Source organism: Narcine bancroftii, chromosome 2, assembly GCF_036971445.1.
Source record: "Narcine bancroftii isolate sNarBan1 chromosome 2, sNarBan1.hap1, whole genome shotgun sequence".
NCBI lineage: Eukaryota > Metazoa > Chordata > Chondrichthyes > Torpediniformes > Narcinidae > Narcine > Narcine bancroftii.
The window spans coordinates 325,774,625-325,788,866 of NC_091470.1; the positions used below are offsets into that span (position 1 = coordinate 325,774,625).

The 14,242-nt window shown below is 43.9% G+C and overlaps 1 protein-coding gene across 6 annotated transcripts in view; it reads right to left on the reverse strand.

The window, feature by feature from the left end:
- The window catches only part of ripk2 (receptor-interacting serine-threonine kinase 2), a 134,537-nt gene that overhangs the window by 67,650 nt on the left and 52,645 nt on the right, over positions 1 to 14,242 (reverse strand). For all 6 annotated transcript variants that reach the window (XM_069921977.1, XM_069921976.1, XM_069921978.1 and 3 more), the window contains 2 exons: positions 8,111 to 8,268; positions 861 to 910 (listed from right to left, as the gene is read on the reverse strand). In XM_069921977.1, the coding sequence (XP_069778078.1) occupies positions 861 to 910; positions 8,111 to 8,268 (208 nt within the window). The remainder of the gene's footprint in view (positions 1 to 860; positions 911 to 8,110; positions 8,269 to 14,242) is intronic.

Below are 14,242 nucleotides of genomic sequence, written 5' to 3' on the forward strand. Positions count from 1 at the left end.
TGCTGAAGCTAATTGAAGGGAAACATTAGCCTAATCACTGAGCTAACCCCACTGTCATCTTAAAATAATACATTAGGATATTTATCTTCACCTGGGCACAATAGAGCTGTGGTAAACACCACTGCACACTATTACTTGGTTACTGGCACTCTGTACATGTTTGGTTCATATGTATGGCTGGCTAGTCTTCCCTCAGTGACTCCACCTCCTGGAATCCCCTAATAAAGGCAGTTAAGCCAAGTTCCTCCCTCAGTACAAGTCCTGGGATTGAGCCAGTACAGGAGCATGATCCAAGTTTTATGGTATTAAAAGCCTGTTGTCCTGCAACTCCAGCCTTTTGGTATTATTGATAGTGCATCAATAGCCACAAATTAATCTCTCTTTCAAAAGCTGTCATTTTTGCCCTGCATTCTTCCTTACTGCTGCACCATTGTACCATTTAGCTCATGCACCTGATTCTCTGGAGTGTGTCTTGAACTCAGACACTCAGAAGTGTTTCAGTATTGAACCATCGCTGAGGTTTTTAAAAAGTTAGACATACAGGATGGTAACAAGCCCTTTCGGCCAATCAGCCTGTGCCGACCAATTACATCCAACTGACCTACAACCCCTGTGCGATATGAAAGGCTGGGAAGAAACTGGAGTACCCAGAGGAAACCCATGCAGACATGGGGAGAACATACAAATTCCTCACAGACAGCACAGGATTCAAACACTGGTCCTGATCGCTGACACTGTAACAGTGTTGCACTAACGATGCCAACATGTTTTCGGCATTGAAATGGATGTTAGAACTTATCATTTCTATTTTATTGAAAAATACAACATAAATTCTGAAATTAAAACTTAATGGAACCTACCCTCAAATGGTTGTTTTCTTGAGAGAACTTCCCACATTATTATTGCATAGCTATGATGGAAACAAAACACATTTAAAACACACAATTTACATTCTATGAACAAAAATGTACTGGGGGTGCAAATTAAGCAGCACGGACTTGTGGGCCGAAATTGCCTGTTACTGTGCTGTATGTCTAAATTTAAAATTTAAAACATTACAAACAACACTGTTGAAGTCTCAAGGTTGGTCTGCTTGAATCAACATAAAGCTTAACTGTAGAATACCTCTGCAAATATCTTCAGTAATTATTTCTTGGAAAATCTAGAATAATTTAACATAATTCAGATATATTTAACTGGATAACAGAAATTGCAACTACTTCTAGTTCTTTTAAAACAGGAAACTTAAATTCTGAAGTCTGCACTTCCTGTTACATAATGAGGATGATGTTATATTGCTCAGACGGGAAAATAGGTTCAGGAAACTGCAATAAATGCAGTTAATTCACTCCAGATGGGCACTAAACATGTCATTCATGACTAAGTGCTTCAGCAGGGGTCAAATTCCACTGTGAGCCTTCCTTAATTGAAGCTGACCTACCCATCCTAAAATTGTGGTGCTCTGTGGCTGGAACTCTTCTGGTCTGCACTCTGTAATTGATATTGATCTGGAAAAGACTAGAGCAGGAAAGAGTGGACTCCAAGATTTTCAAGTGGAGGAAGGATAGCACAGATACCCTGCATCATCTGGGGAATAGAAGGTAATCTCTAACATGGTCTCAAAGGTTCAATGTCAGAATTATGGCTTAAGAATGTAGATTCAGTGGCAGCAGAAACTGACTGGCCTCGTGGGATACTGATCAATTCACTGCACCCCTCTCATTTGTCATCAACAATCTCTAATTAATTAGGTTACTTATCCATTGATCACAAACAGCACTGTATCCACACACATTTAGCGCCACGTAAAATTCACACTCCCAACTGACTTCCTGCATATGTAAATGCCCTCCCTCACTAAAAGCAATGTGCACAAGTGCCATGGATTCCATTTTCACATATGAATGGTATTGAGAGCAAACGAGAGATTTCCACCAAAGATGGACCGCAATATATTCTCCACTGGCTGGCAGTTGCACAACAGTGGCATTTTGGTCACAAATTAGTTCGTCTCATATTTGTTGTATGTTTCAACAAGGAAGTCAGAAACAAACTGGTGAGATGTTTACCACTCCATCACTTTATGTGAGGTTGGGATTTGAATGAGGTAGCTAACCTTACTTAAAAAGGTAAGTTGCTTTATAAGTTGGTTGAGTGAACTTGGTCTTTCTCTATTGGAGAGATGGAGGATAAGGGGTGACCTGGTAGAGGCACTGATCATGTGGATGGCCAGAGGATTTTTCTCAGGGCTGAAATGGCTAACATCCAGGGCCATAATTTCCAACTGCTTGGGGGAAAGTTTAAGGGGTGTGGTAAACCATTGTTATGCTAGAATTGGCTGCTGCCAGCTGGACATGGCTCCTGAGACCAATCCTATACATTGCCTTTTGCATGCTCCCCATTTCACTCTGCCTTGATCAGTCAATGAGGTTGACGGCTGTTCCAGTCTATAGTTAACAAAAGCCCACCAGTTTCACAATTTCAGTCTGTTGTGATTATTGATGGTGCATCAGGGGGGATGCAAGATGAAAGTTTCTCACACAGATATTGGAGGGTGCATGCAATGAGCTACTGACTACGGTGGTAGAGGTAGGCAAAATAGGATCTTTTAAGAGACTATTAGATAAGTAAATGGAACTGATAAAAATAGAGGGTTATGCAGTAGGGAAATTCTAAACATTAGGTTATTAGGTAGGCACAACTCTGTGGGCTGAAGGACCTGTATTCTGATTTAGATTTTCATGTTGAATCAAGTTACAGTATTCAATTATAATTGTTTAAATTTGACTTGTTCCTCAATTTTCATGTAACATTTTTAATAAGTGAAAGGCCTTGACAGTAAAAGGCAATCAGAGTATTCTGGAGTTATGGGCTCAGATCAAGCATTATCCAGTCTGATCATCCTGTGGAAACAACAAAATATTTCTTACTTAATGTTTCACCTTCTAAAGAGGTTAGGAACACAAGAAAAAAATAGGAACAGGAATAGGCACATGACTCCATCAAGCCTATTTAACATGACCATGACTGATCTTGCATCACAGGTCTGTGGTCATGATGGCGACACCTATCGGCAGTGACCACAAGGGGTTGCAGACTTCAGGCAACAGCAGACCAGCACAGGTCACTAGAAGCAAGAAGAACACCCCTTATTTGGGAGGAGAAGCAGAGGAGACGAGTCTACAGGACGGATCCTGCAGCCACCTAGCCCTTCGGTGGTTCATTACCATGGTCACCGTCCTGTAGATTAATTTCCTCTGCTTCATCATCATCATCATGAGCGCAGACCTGTGATGCAAGATTTTATTTACAAACACTGTCAGTGCCTTATTGTCTGTTTAAGGCCTGTATGGGGCCACTGGCATTAGGACCGGGCAGTGGAACCATTCGGGGCTGCGCTATGTCTCCGCTCTCCTGGGTCTGCACCAGTGGCAGTGCTATCATTACAGCAGCTCTGGCAGCACAGCTAATTTTTCTTTCGGATCACGCTTTAGCCTTCTAGAAGCCAAATCCAACTTCTTTAACTGGTGTGTTCATTATATCTGTATAGGTGATGACACTTTAATCAGGCTAATTGATTTTTCATTTTTTCTTTTCATGAGTGACAAGCTTCGTTCAACAATGTCTACTTTTGCCAATTTCCTTTCCCCTGAAACTATATCTGTTGAATTTATCAAGCAGCCCACTATTGACAACTTTACTTTTCTCTATTTATTGGAAGATAAGCAAGTTCCAGTCTGAAGCTGAGAAATGTGTGCAGTCAAGTATTAGAATATAGGGTGAATTATGGAAACTTGGAAGAATTGATTACAGGGAAAATCAGTGGGTGAAATTAAGATTGCCTACTGTGCCAGCATTGACTCAAGGAGCTGAATGCCATAGTTTGGTCATAAAATATATAGAATTATTCATAATAATTGAGATTAAGTCAGAGCAGGCCTTGTCTGGCTGGTGCATTTATCTCCTATCTCATCAAACCTGTACTTCAGCCCTTTGGATATAGAAGCCAGGGTGATATTTGGCTTTTTAATCATTAACTTCTAAATTTTGCATTCTGATGATGCATGGACCTGTATTTCATGATCACCATTGCCTCTAGCTTTTCTCCTAGAAATACATGACTGGTTGGAGAGCCTATCGATTCCACAAGGGGAGAGGGCAGTGCAAAGAGGGGAGAGTGGAGAATAACTGTTTCTCCTGGCCTCTAAGGAATGCTAAAGTAAAAATATGTTTAGGAATTGACTTGGTTATTCTATTTCAGTGATTCTCAACCTTTTTCTTTCCATTCACTTTAAATAATCCCTATGCATCAGTGCTCTGTGATTAGTAAGGCTCAAATGTTTTGCTTGAGAAAAACTGTCATTGGCCCATTTCCTTTGGAGTTATGAAACTGTGCACAAAGCGAGTCAATTAGGTACGAATAAAACAGTGGTTTTCAAACTTTCTTTCCACCTACACACCACCTTAGGCAATCCCTTACTAATCACAGAGCATCTATGGCATAGGGAATATTTAAAGTAATATGTGAGTGGAAAGAAAAAGGTAGAGAACCACTGACCTACTTAGTTCATTCTCTGCCACAACTGTAAAGATCTTCTCCAATTTGAGTGGAATATTATAGGCACGGACAAAGACATTTTCTTCTGTTTAAACAGATGATTAATTTATTGAAATACCTTGTCAACTTTAAGGGAAAGGAGCCATGTTGATGTCACACAGGATGGAAACTAAATTGAGTTGTTGGCATGGTGATCAAATTTAGATAGTTATGTCTTCGACAAATATACACACCTCTTTCAGAGATCTTAAGAAAAGGAGAAGGGAAGATTTTGTGCATCTCCACAAAGCACATTTGGCACCACTGAATTCTTCAAAGTAGAGCATCTCTGAAAACTGAATATAGCCACAGCAAAATAATGATCAAGTTGTGGTGGCATGCCATCAGGCAGGCGAACCATGTCACGCACGCGGCGGGGCAGCCGGCCAAAATGGCGCTGTCGGGGATTTCTTCCCGACCTCGGCACCAATCTTAGAAGCCTGCGCTCTGCGGCCTACGTGACGCCCTGGCGACGTCGGGGCCCACGGCGCAGATCTCAGCCAGGTCTGGGCTGGGAGCACAAGACCAGCCAGGCAGACCTCAATAAATCAGTTTTGCTCACTGAACTCAACCTGTTTAGTTGTGGAGTTTTTCAGTAAGCAGAGTGGCCGTTGCTACATTGGTGACCCTGACAGGTTCAAACACCTTTGAATATCGGGATATGAACGACTCTTCGATCAATGCTATAGCCATCAAGCTTCTTGATTTCTGGGTTCAGGAGCCTGAGACCTGGTTCAGCCATGCAGAGGCTCAGTTTCACCTCCGGCATATTGCATCAGATACGACCAAGTTTTATCATGTGGTCGCTGCCCTGGACCAGGCCACCGCCAAACGAGTGCTGCACCTTGTTCAGCACCCTCCCGTGGAAGATAAGTACGGGACCATCAAGCAGGTGCTTACTGGCTCCCTCGGCCTCTCCAGGTGCCAGTGTGCCGCTCGGATGCTGCACCTCGATGCCTTGGGAGACAGAACTCCAATCGCGTTGATGGATGAGATGCTCGTGCTCATGGGCGATCACACCCGACTGCCCACTCTTCGAGCGCATCTTCCTCGACCATATGCCTGAAGACAACCAGCCATTACTGTCCCAGGAGAGCTTTGACAACCCCAGGAAGGTCGCTCAAAGAGCTCAGGAGCTATGGCTTGAATGATTCCTGGAGGGCTCAACAGTCCAACTGGTTACGAGTCCCGGGCATGACCACGCCAAGCCTTCCTCTAGCGCTGCGGAGGAACACTAGGTCCCTGCAGGGGCCTCAAAGATCATAGCCAGTAGCAAGCCATCCACTTCAGGCCTCTGTTTTTTTCCACCAGCGCAGGGGAGCCAAGGCTCGAAAGTGTCGTCAGCCCTGCTCATTCCAGGGAAACGAGCAGATCGGCCGCTGTTAATGGCTGTGGCGGCTGGCCAAGAACACAGCCTTCTCTACCTGCGAGATGCAATCAGCAGCCGACATTTCCTTGTCGGTATTGGGGCCCAGATCAGAGTCATCCCAGCTACAGCCATTGAGTCCCGGATCCAGCCTTGAGGACCTCCACTCTGTGCGCCAATTCGATGGAGATCTGAACGTATGGTTACAAGACCATCCACTTCCAGCTCAGCCAGTGGAAGTTCTCATGGAGGTTCACCTTTTCGTCCCTCCCAACCTTCATTCTGTGTCGACCTCCTCCTCGCCCACGGGCTCCTGGTCAACCCCCGAGGTAGGCGACCAATCCGTTCGCCTCAACACCTCCTGCACAAGGCAGCCGCAGATGGCCACAGTCAGTGCACCCAAGGACAAGTTTCAGTGCATCCTGGATGAGTTTCCGTTCCTCCTCAGGCCACAGTTCTCCGCTGCCTCACCATGCCACGGGGTGTTTCATTATATCCCCACCCAAGGCCCGCCTTTCCATGTCAAGGCACACTGGCTCCCGCTCCCGCTGGACAAACTCCAGATAGCAAAAGAGGAGTTCTCTCATCTGTAGGAAGTGGGGATCATTCAACACTCCGACAGTCCCTGGGCCTTGCAGCTCCACCTGGTCCTGAAAGCTTCCGGTGGCTGGCGTCCCTGCGGAAATTATCGACGGCTTAATGACGCGATAGTACCTGACTGTTACCTGATCCCTCACATTCAGGACCTGCACCCATTGCCAGCTTTCCAAGGTACACAAGCACACCAGAGCGCCCGTGCAGGATTTCGAACCTGTCAGAGAACGGTTCAGCCACATACATGTGGACATTGTCGGCCCCTTACCCATTTCCTGAGGTAACCTTTACCTTTTCACGGTGGTAGACTGCACCACTCGTTGGCCCGAGGCGTTCCTATGCTATCCACGGACTCCTGCTCCCGAGCACTTTTGACTGGTTGGGTTGCCCGGTTCGGCGCCCCGACACACCTCACCAGAGACCGAGGCGCGCAGTTCACTTCTACGCTCTGGGCACAGCTAGCCAACAGGCTGGGAATCGAGCTGCATCACACAACGGCCTATCACCCATGACCCAATGGTCTGGTCGAGCGATTGCACTGCCACCTTAAGTTGGCACTTATGGCCCGTCTCACCAGCCCCGACTGGGTGGATGAGCTGCCTTGGGTACTTTTGGGCATCCGCTCAACACCCAAAGAAGACCTGCAGGCGTCATTGGCTGAGCTGGTCTACTGTGCACCGCTAGCCCTGCCCGATGATTTTATCAATGCACCTCACAACCCTCAACAGTCACTGCACAGTTTACTTCCCTGCGTCTGGGCCCAGTTGGACTCCTTCACACCCCCAGCACCGCCCAGACACGGCACACGGGCCTCTATCATCCCCAGCGAGCTGTATTCTGCAGAATACGTTTTTATCAGGCGAGGCCCATCCATAGCACCCCTTCAAAGACTGTAAGAAGGGCCGTACAGAGTCATCCAGCGTTCAGGATCCACCTTCACACTGGACATCGGTGATAAGAGGGAAATATTTACCATGGACAGATCAAAGCCAGCACATCTCGACCCCAATGAGCCAGTGGTCATGGCTCAGCCCAAGAAGCGAAGCCGCCCGGCAAAGAGGGATATTGGCACCGGTTCTGGCGGGGGGGGGGGGGGGGCTGTGTGGTGGCACGCCATCAGATAGGCGAACCGGCCCCGCATGTCACGCTCTCACGGCGGGGCAGCCGGCCAAAATAGCACCTTCGGGGGCTTCTTCCTGACCTTGGCACCAGGCTTAGAAGCCCGCGCTCTGCGGCCCATGTAATGCCCTGGCAGTGTCGGGGCCCAAGGCGTGGTTTTCAGCCAGGTCCGGGCTGGGAGCATAAGACCAGCCAGGCAGGCCTCAATGAATCAGTTTTGCTCACTGAACTCAACCCGTTTGGTTGTGGAGTTTTTCAGTAAGCAGAATAGCCGTTGCAACAAAGTGCTAATATTGCAAAACTATGCTCATTAAATGGGTTTGACCAAACCCAATTGCTTGACCTAGTCAACAAATAGCAGGTCAAATTTCATCACATGTCTTATGCAAGCAATAGTGTTGAGAAATTATTCAAAAGACTTTGCTTCTAATTACCTGTACATGTCATGCTTTACGTCTGCTCGTTTCACTTTGCTTGGCTCATACTGCTCTGGGGCCATGTAGATAACTGTTCCTCCAGCTGTGGGAGATTTAAGGCCTGATGATTTACTCATAGTTAAGCGACGCCATTTTGAAAGTCCAAAATCTGCAATCTTAACAAATAGTAACTTCCATGACTAAACTCAGTTAAACAAACAATAATTATTTTCATGAGCACATAATTCAATTATATGTTTAAACTGAAGAAAATCACATTGTTTCCTTGTGATGAGAACACTGAGATTGTGCAAGCATCAAAGTGTCCAAATATCCACATGAAATGGAATTAATACAGACTACTTGATTGAATTGCATTTGGAAATAATTTCATGGCATTAAAAATAATCAAAGGTAAAGATCATTGACCTTTTCATGAAAGGTCATCAACCTGAAACTTTAAACTTTTCTTTACCAAAAAAATGCTGCCTGACCTGTTCACCATCTCTATAAATTTTCGATAGTCCTTTTTACACAGAGATCCTGCAATATACTGCTGTATTGTCATTAAGCTTGCTTTGCTTTTTTTTACACTGAACTAAACAATGGCAGCATATTGCGATTCGACACTGCGACTACCTCACCTGGTGGCTTAAAGGTGGGACTACAATGTACCTTTTACACATAAAGGCATAATATTCCCACATTGAAGAAGTTGTGTAAAAGAATTAGCTCATGGTTGAAAGTAGAGGGTGATGGTGAAACATTGTTTTTCTATACTAGAGGTTTGTGACTAGTGGAGTGTCACAGGTTTGGTGCTGAACCCATTGCTGTTTGTCATCTAGATCAATAATTTAGATGAAAATGTATATAGCATGATTAGCAAGTTTGTGGATGACACTAAATTGTCTCATATTGTAGACAGTGAAAAAAGTTACCAAGATTACAGCAGGATCTTGATCGATTGGACAGGACAGCAGAGGAATGGTAGAGTTTAATACAGAAAAATGTGAGGTGCATTTTGGAAGATCTAAAATGGGTAGGATCTATACACTGACCCCTTTAAATACATACTTCCAGTCAAGCACAGATTATACCAATATAAACGGCAAAAGGAAGCGTTGAATGAGAGTTTGCATGAGAGAGGTACTCTCATCAAAGACTGGTGAAAACACCCCAACATCTAATCTTCGATGTCCTCTTAGTATCTTCTGCATTGCAATAAGATCATCCCTCACTTGTCAATTCCAAAGAGCACAGGCCCACTTTGCACAAGTTCTTTTGATAGGTCAATCCTTTCATTCCAGAAATTTGTCTGGGGACTTCATTTGGACTGCCTCCACTCTGACTATCTTTTCTTAATTAAAATGACTAAAACAGTTGCTACGAGCCCAGGAGCAATAGATATTCACCAACACTTAAACGAAAGTGCACTTCTGATTATCTTTAAACATAAAAACGGGTTCAAACTTTAACTTAATACTATGAACTTAACCCCCTTCTAATTCTAAGCGCAGGTGTATGTAATGTGTGTGTAAGTTTAGAAAAGTTCTTTAATTCACAGTTCAATCTCATTTCTCCACGTTCACTGGTTACAGGCAATTCTTATACTGTGCACATAATTCAACATTTATGAATTCCACCTGGTTTGGTGCTTGAAAGGTAAATGGTTACTGCTCAGGAAGGTTCTTGAGATTTTCAGAGAGAGATTGGTTGTTCGCTGAACACCCACAAAACGGATTCCTTCTGATCAGCCACATCAGTGTCTTGCCGAAGAAACTTGCCCCATCAGGGCAAGTTTCCACATGATAACCTCTTTCTTTCAGGTCACCAGAGTTCATTTTTGTTTTTCTTATATCAAGTGTAACATTAGGCAGCCAGTCCTCTCCTCTTGTATGGGCTACAAGGGCTTTGAGCAGGCTGAACTAAGCACTCACAACCAAAATGAGGTTTTTCCACAAGCTTGCCAGCTTGTCCTGTTTGAATTCCAGCTGTTGCTGCTGAACTCAATTTTCTCTCTCTCTCTCACTCTGAGAGAAAAGCTTGTTTGACTCTCTTGCAAAACTACATGACCCTTTTAAAAGAGCAAACTGCACTCAGACTGCCTGTGGCTGCAAACCTAATCCTCCGAGTTCTTTCATCTGTGGCTTTTCAAATCAACAATCCATTAGTGGAGTCTCTACATGCACTCTCCAAAGCTTTTGCAAAGGCACTCTGAGCCAGACTGTCTGGCTTGAGCAGAACGCCAGTATTTTAAATGAGATCTGTTTTGAAGCGTTTGTATGTGACCTACACTAAAAAAAACTTGCCATAATTTATCTCCCAAAAACATATCTATTTACAATATAAAATACATAATCTGTCACACAGATCTGTGGCCCCGTACAGCAAGAACACCATTCCCAACATATAAACTCCAATGGCCTTTGTAATAAAGGCAATCTGCCACTTTAACTACTTGCTGCATCTGCCTGTCAACTTTCATATATAACACTTGAATCCCTCGGTACTTCATTCAATTGTGGTCTCTTTCAGTTTGGATAATAATCTGCATTTTGGCTCTTCCCACCAAATTGCATGATCTCCAAATTTCCCACAGTGAACTCCATTTAGTAGGTATTTACCCACTCTCTCAATCTATCCAGATTCCACTGTTGAATCACAATATCCTTTTCACTCCTTGCCATTCCAACTTTTCATTTTCTATCCTCCTTAGGTCAATGGTATAAATTGTAAATAGAGTACAGATCTGATTATTTAAAAAACAGAATCTCTGAAATTCTCATTTATCTTAATTTAAAAAAAAATTCAGATGAATGAGGATATCCGAAACAAATCCTTATTTAGAATCCTTATAAACAATCCTTATTTATCCAAAAATTTTTGGAACCGAACTGACTTCACAGATTGAAAAAAAAAATTCACTTGTCATGAAATTAGAACGACGATTGTCATGGTTTCAGTTAACTCCTTCCCTTCTCTCTTTCCATTCCTTCTTTACCTTCCCCTATTGACTTTTCACTCCAACTCTCCCCCTCAAACTGTGTGCCACTGTCTCTCAGTCATAAGCAGGTCAAAAGAGTCCCGACGTCATCAAGGAGAAAGGCCTACCGGACAGGAGTGGGACCTCGGGCTTAGTAGCGTTCCCTCCCCTTTCCTCCTATCCCCTTCCCTCCTCGGCACACCAGATTCTGAACCCTCCCTGGTGTGTGTGTGTGTGTGTGTGTGTGTGTGTGTGTGTGTGTGTGTGTGTGTGTGTGTGTGTGTGTGTGTGTGTGTGTGTGTGTGTGTGTGTGTGTGTGTGTGTGTGTGTGTGTGGTAGGCTTAGGGAAAGATTTGGAAACGGGACTTGGGTGTCGGGAGCTCCAGTGACCGGGGAGACAGGAGTCTGCCAACTCGCCAGTGAGTGTTCCACTGGCCCAGGAAGTCTCCCAGGGGATCAGTGGCATGGATGTGTCAGGGATTGGCAGCGGTGATTGGTAGGTCTCAGTGATTGGAGCCGGCGTTACAGCCAGCATTTTTTTGGGTGAGAATTAAACATTATTTTAATGCTTAAAAAGCCTTCCCTTGTGGTTTGTTGTTTAAACACTGATACAAATGATTTGCTGTTACTACTTGGTTGTTTTTTTAAAAAATGACCAGTTATTCAAAAAAAGCATTTTCCGACATAGGCCCGGTCGGTCCTGACCGTTTTGGATAATTGGAGTTGTACTGTAAATGAAGCCATAGAACTGATTGCTATGATATTCAATGAGTTATATCCTGGAAACATGAAAAAGACCCACTTATTTCAACAACTTTCTCAATCCATAACCATGGTGTCATTGGCTATCAGTCCTTTAACGAGTGGTCTGCCGCGCAGGCTAAGAATGTTGTTTCTAACTCTTAAGTGAACAAAATGTTTCTTGGCGGAACAGCCCCTCAGGCAGTACTTTCACTTGTGCCCCTTGAACAGCAAACCCAGACTGCTTCCTCATCTGGTTGAGGGCAGCAGGAATAAGCCGACTCCTCTGAGAACTCTCACGAGGTCTCCAAGACCATCACCTTGTAGTCAAAATCATAGTGAGTGCTAAACAAAAGGCAGACAGCATTACGCAGTTGAAGAATGGTAAACACATTGTTATGGACCTTGGACAATTTTATTTTTGACTGAGGACAGGATTGAACCTACTGAGGGGCATTTGACTGCTGCTAGGTGCTGTAGTAGCACTGGGCTACTGCTAGGGAACTGTGACAACTGTGAAAATACTGAACCTACTGTTTGATTTGACAGCAGCTCGGAGCTGTAATAGCACTAGGCTATCACTAGAGGACTGACAGCTACCAAGGCATGGGAACCATGTGCTGAAGTCTCTGTGGGCTTGCAGGAAAGCAAGCTTGCGGCTGTTAACCTTTCTCTCCACCATTGGGGAGAGGTGGAGGCACGCACTGGACAATTTACAAAGCCCAGAGTGCTGGTTTTGAGGAGATTAGTAGGTGGATTGGACTGCAGGCAGTCAGACGGTCAGTCTGACTGTGCGTGCTTACCCAATAGCTTCAGCAAGCTACACACTGAGTTGCTTTGTTCATGGGTGCTAGCACTGCTGTCTGGAGCTGTATGTCAGTGAGTTTCCCCAGTAGTTTCAGTAGGAAAAGGAAGACTGAGCTACTTTGTCCACAGGTGTCAGTACTGTTGTTCCGACAGCACTTTGGGGAACTTTGACACCCAGAGTGTGTGTGGGACTGACCAGTGCCTCTCCTGTCCCCTTTCAAGAGGAGGACGTCATGTGACAGGAGTCACGGGATTACTCAAGCCAGGGTGTCCAAAGGAGAGGACTTGTGTGACAGAAGGCCATTTGAAACCCTAAGGAGGGCTTCGGAGGAGTGAACTTCGTGTGGTGACCAGGAGGTCACTGTGAAAATTCGCAGGTGAAGGCAGTAAAGGTGATTGCTGCCACATTCGAAACTCAAAGCAGTCTGGTGTTCTACTGACAGGGGTTGAAACCCTATAGGGACCATGGTCATCTGGATACAGCCTCAAACAAAAAGACCAGTGGGCAAGGAAACAAATAATCCCAAACTTGGAGACCAGACCTGTGAGCTGTTCCTTCTTGACTGACAGACTTGACATGACTGACTTGGTTTTGTTTTGGGAATCTTCTTGATTTTTCAGGCCATTTGCGCTTGGAATGTCATAATCTGGGTTCCCCCCACAAACGCCATATAATAATCTGTTGTTTGTATAGAGTTGTCACTAAGGCTTGTGTTTGGGTGGTATGTTTATTGGGTTAATTCTATTATTGTTAGTGGTTAATAAATTTTGTGCTATAACTCATTCTTTTATGTGTCTCTCAATTCCTGCTGGGTAGCGTAACAACATGTTTAACAAGAAATAGTCTGGACTGCAATGAACAGAACACATCCATTTAACAACCTTCCCAGATGAGAAACAACATATGCCACAACATTAAGAGTCAAGGATTACCAGGCTGTTCAGTGTTATATACATTAATGCAAGTAATTGTAAATTACTGTTAAATATTACGCACATATAAAACCCTTGTTAATTTTTCATCCATAATGAACATCTAGGGGTCTGGGTCATTGAATTTAGAGACACAACCTGAAGTTGCATTGTGGTAATTGTGCAATTTAAATTCAAGTAATTAAATAAATTTTAAAATAATATCAGTACGAGGGACCCAAAATTATAAGATTATTATTTTAAAAATCTGGTTCACTAACGTCTTTTACGGAAAGAAATCTATCATCCTTGAATAGTCTGGCCTTTTATGTGCCTACAGAATCACCTGCATGATTGACTCACAGCTTAACTAGATTGACTCATCAGGTGTGGTTGGGGATGAAGGAATAAAATCAAAATCAGATTAAAGTATGGTAACATATTTAATATGCAGTTACCATATATTATTCACTTCAAAATCCCATCTAATGCATATTTTGAATTAGATGGGAGTCTGTTATTTAAGATTAAAGCAGAAGAGTTTGTACACCATTAACACATAGCAGTTTAAAATTATGAAGTCGCTGTGACATTATTAAACTTTTGAATTATGGACATGACTAACATGCTCAAAGGACAGTCTGAGCATCTTTCAGCAAAAGTACCTACTTACTTACTTTAATCAAGCAATGCTTGCTGGAAAGTAC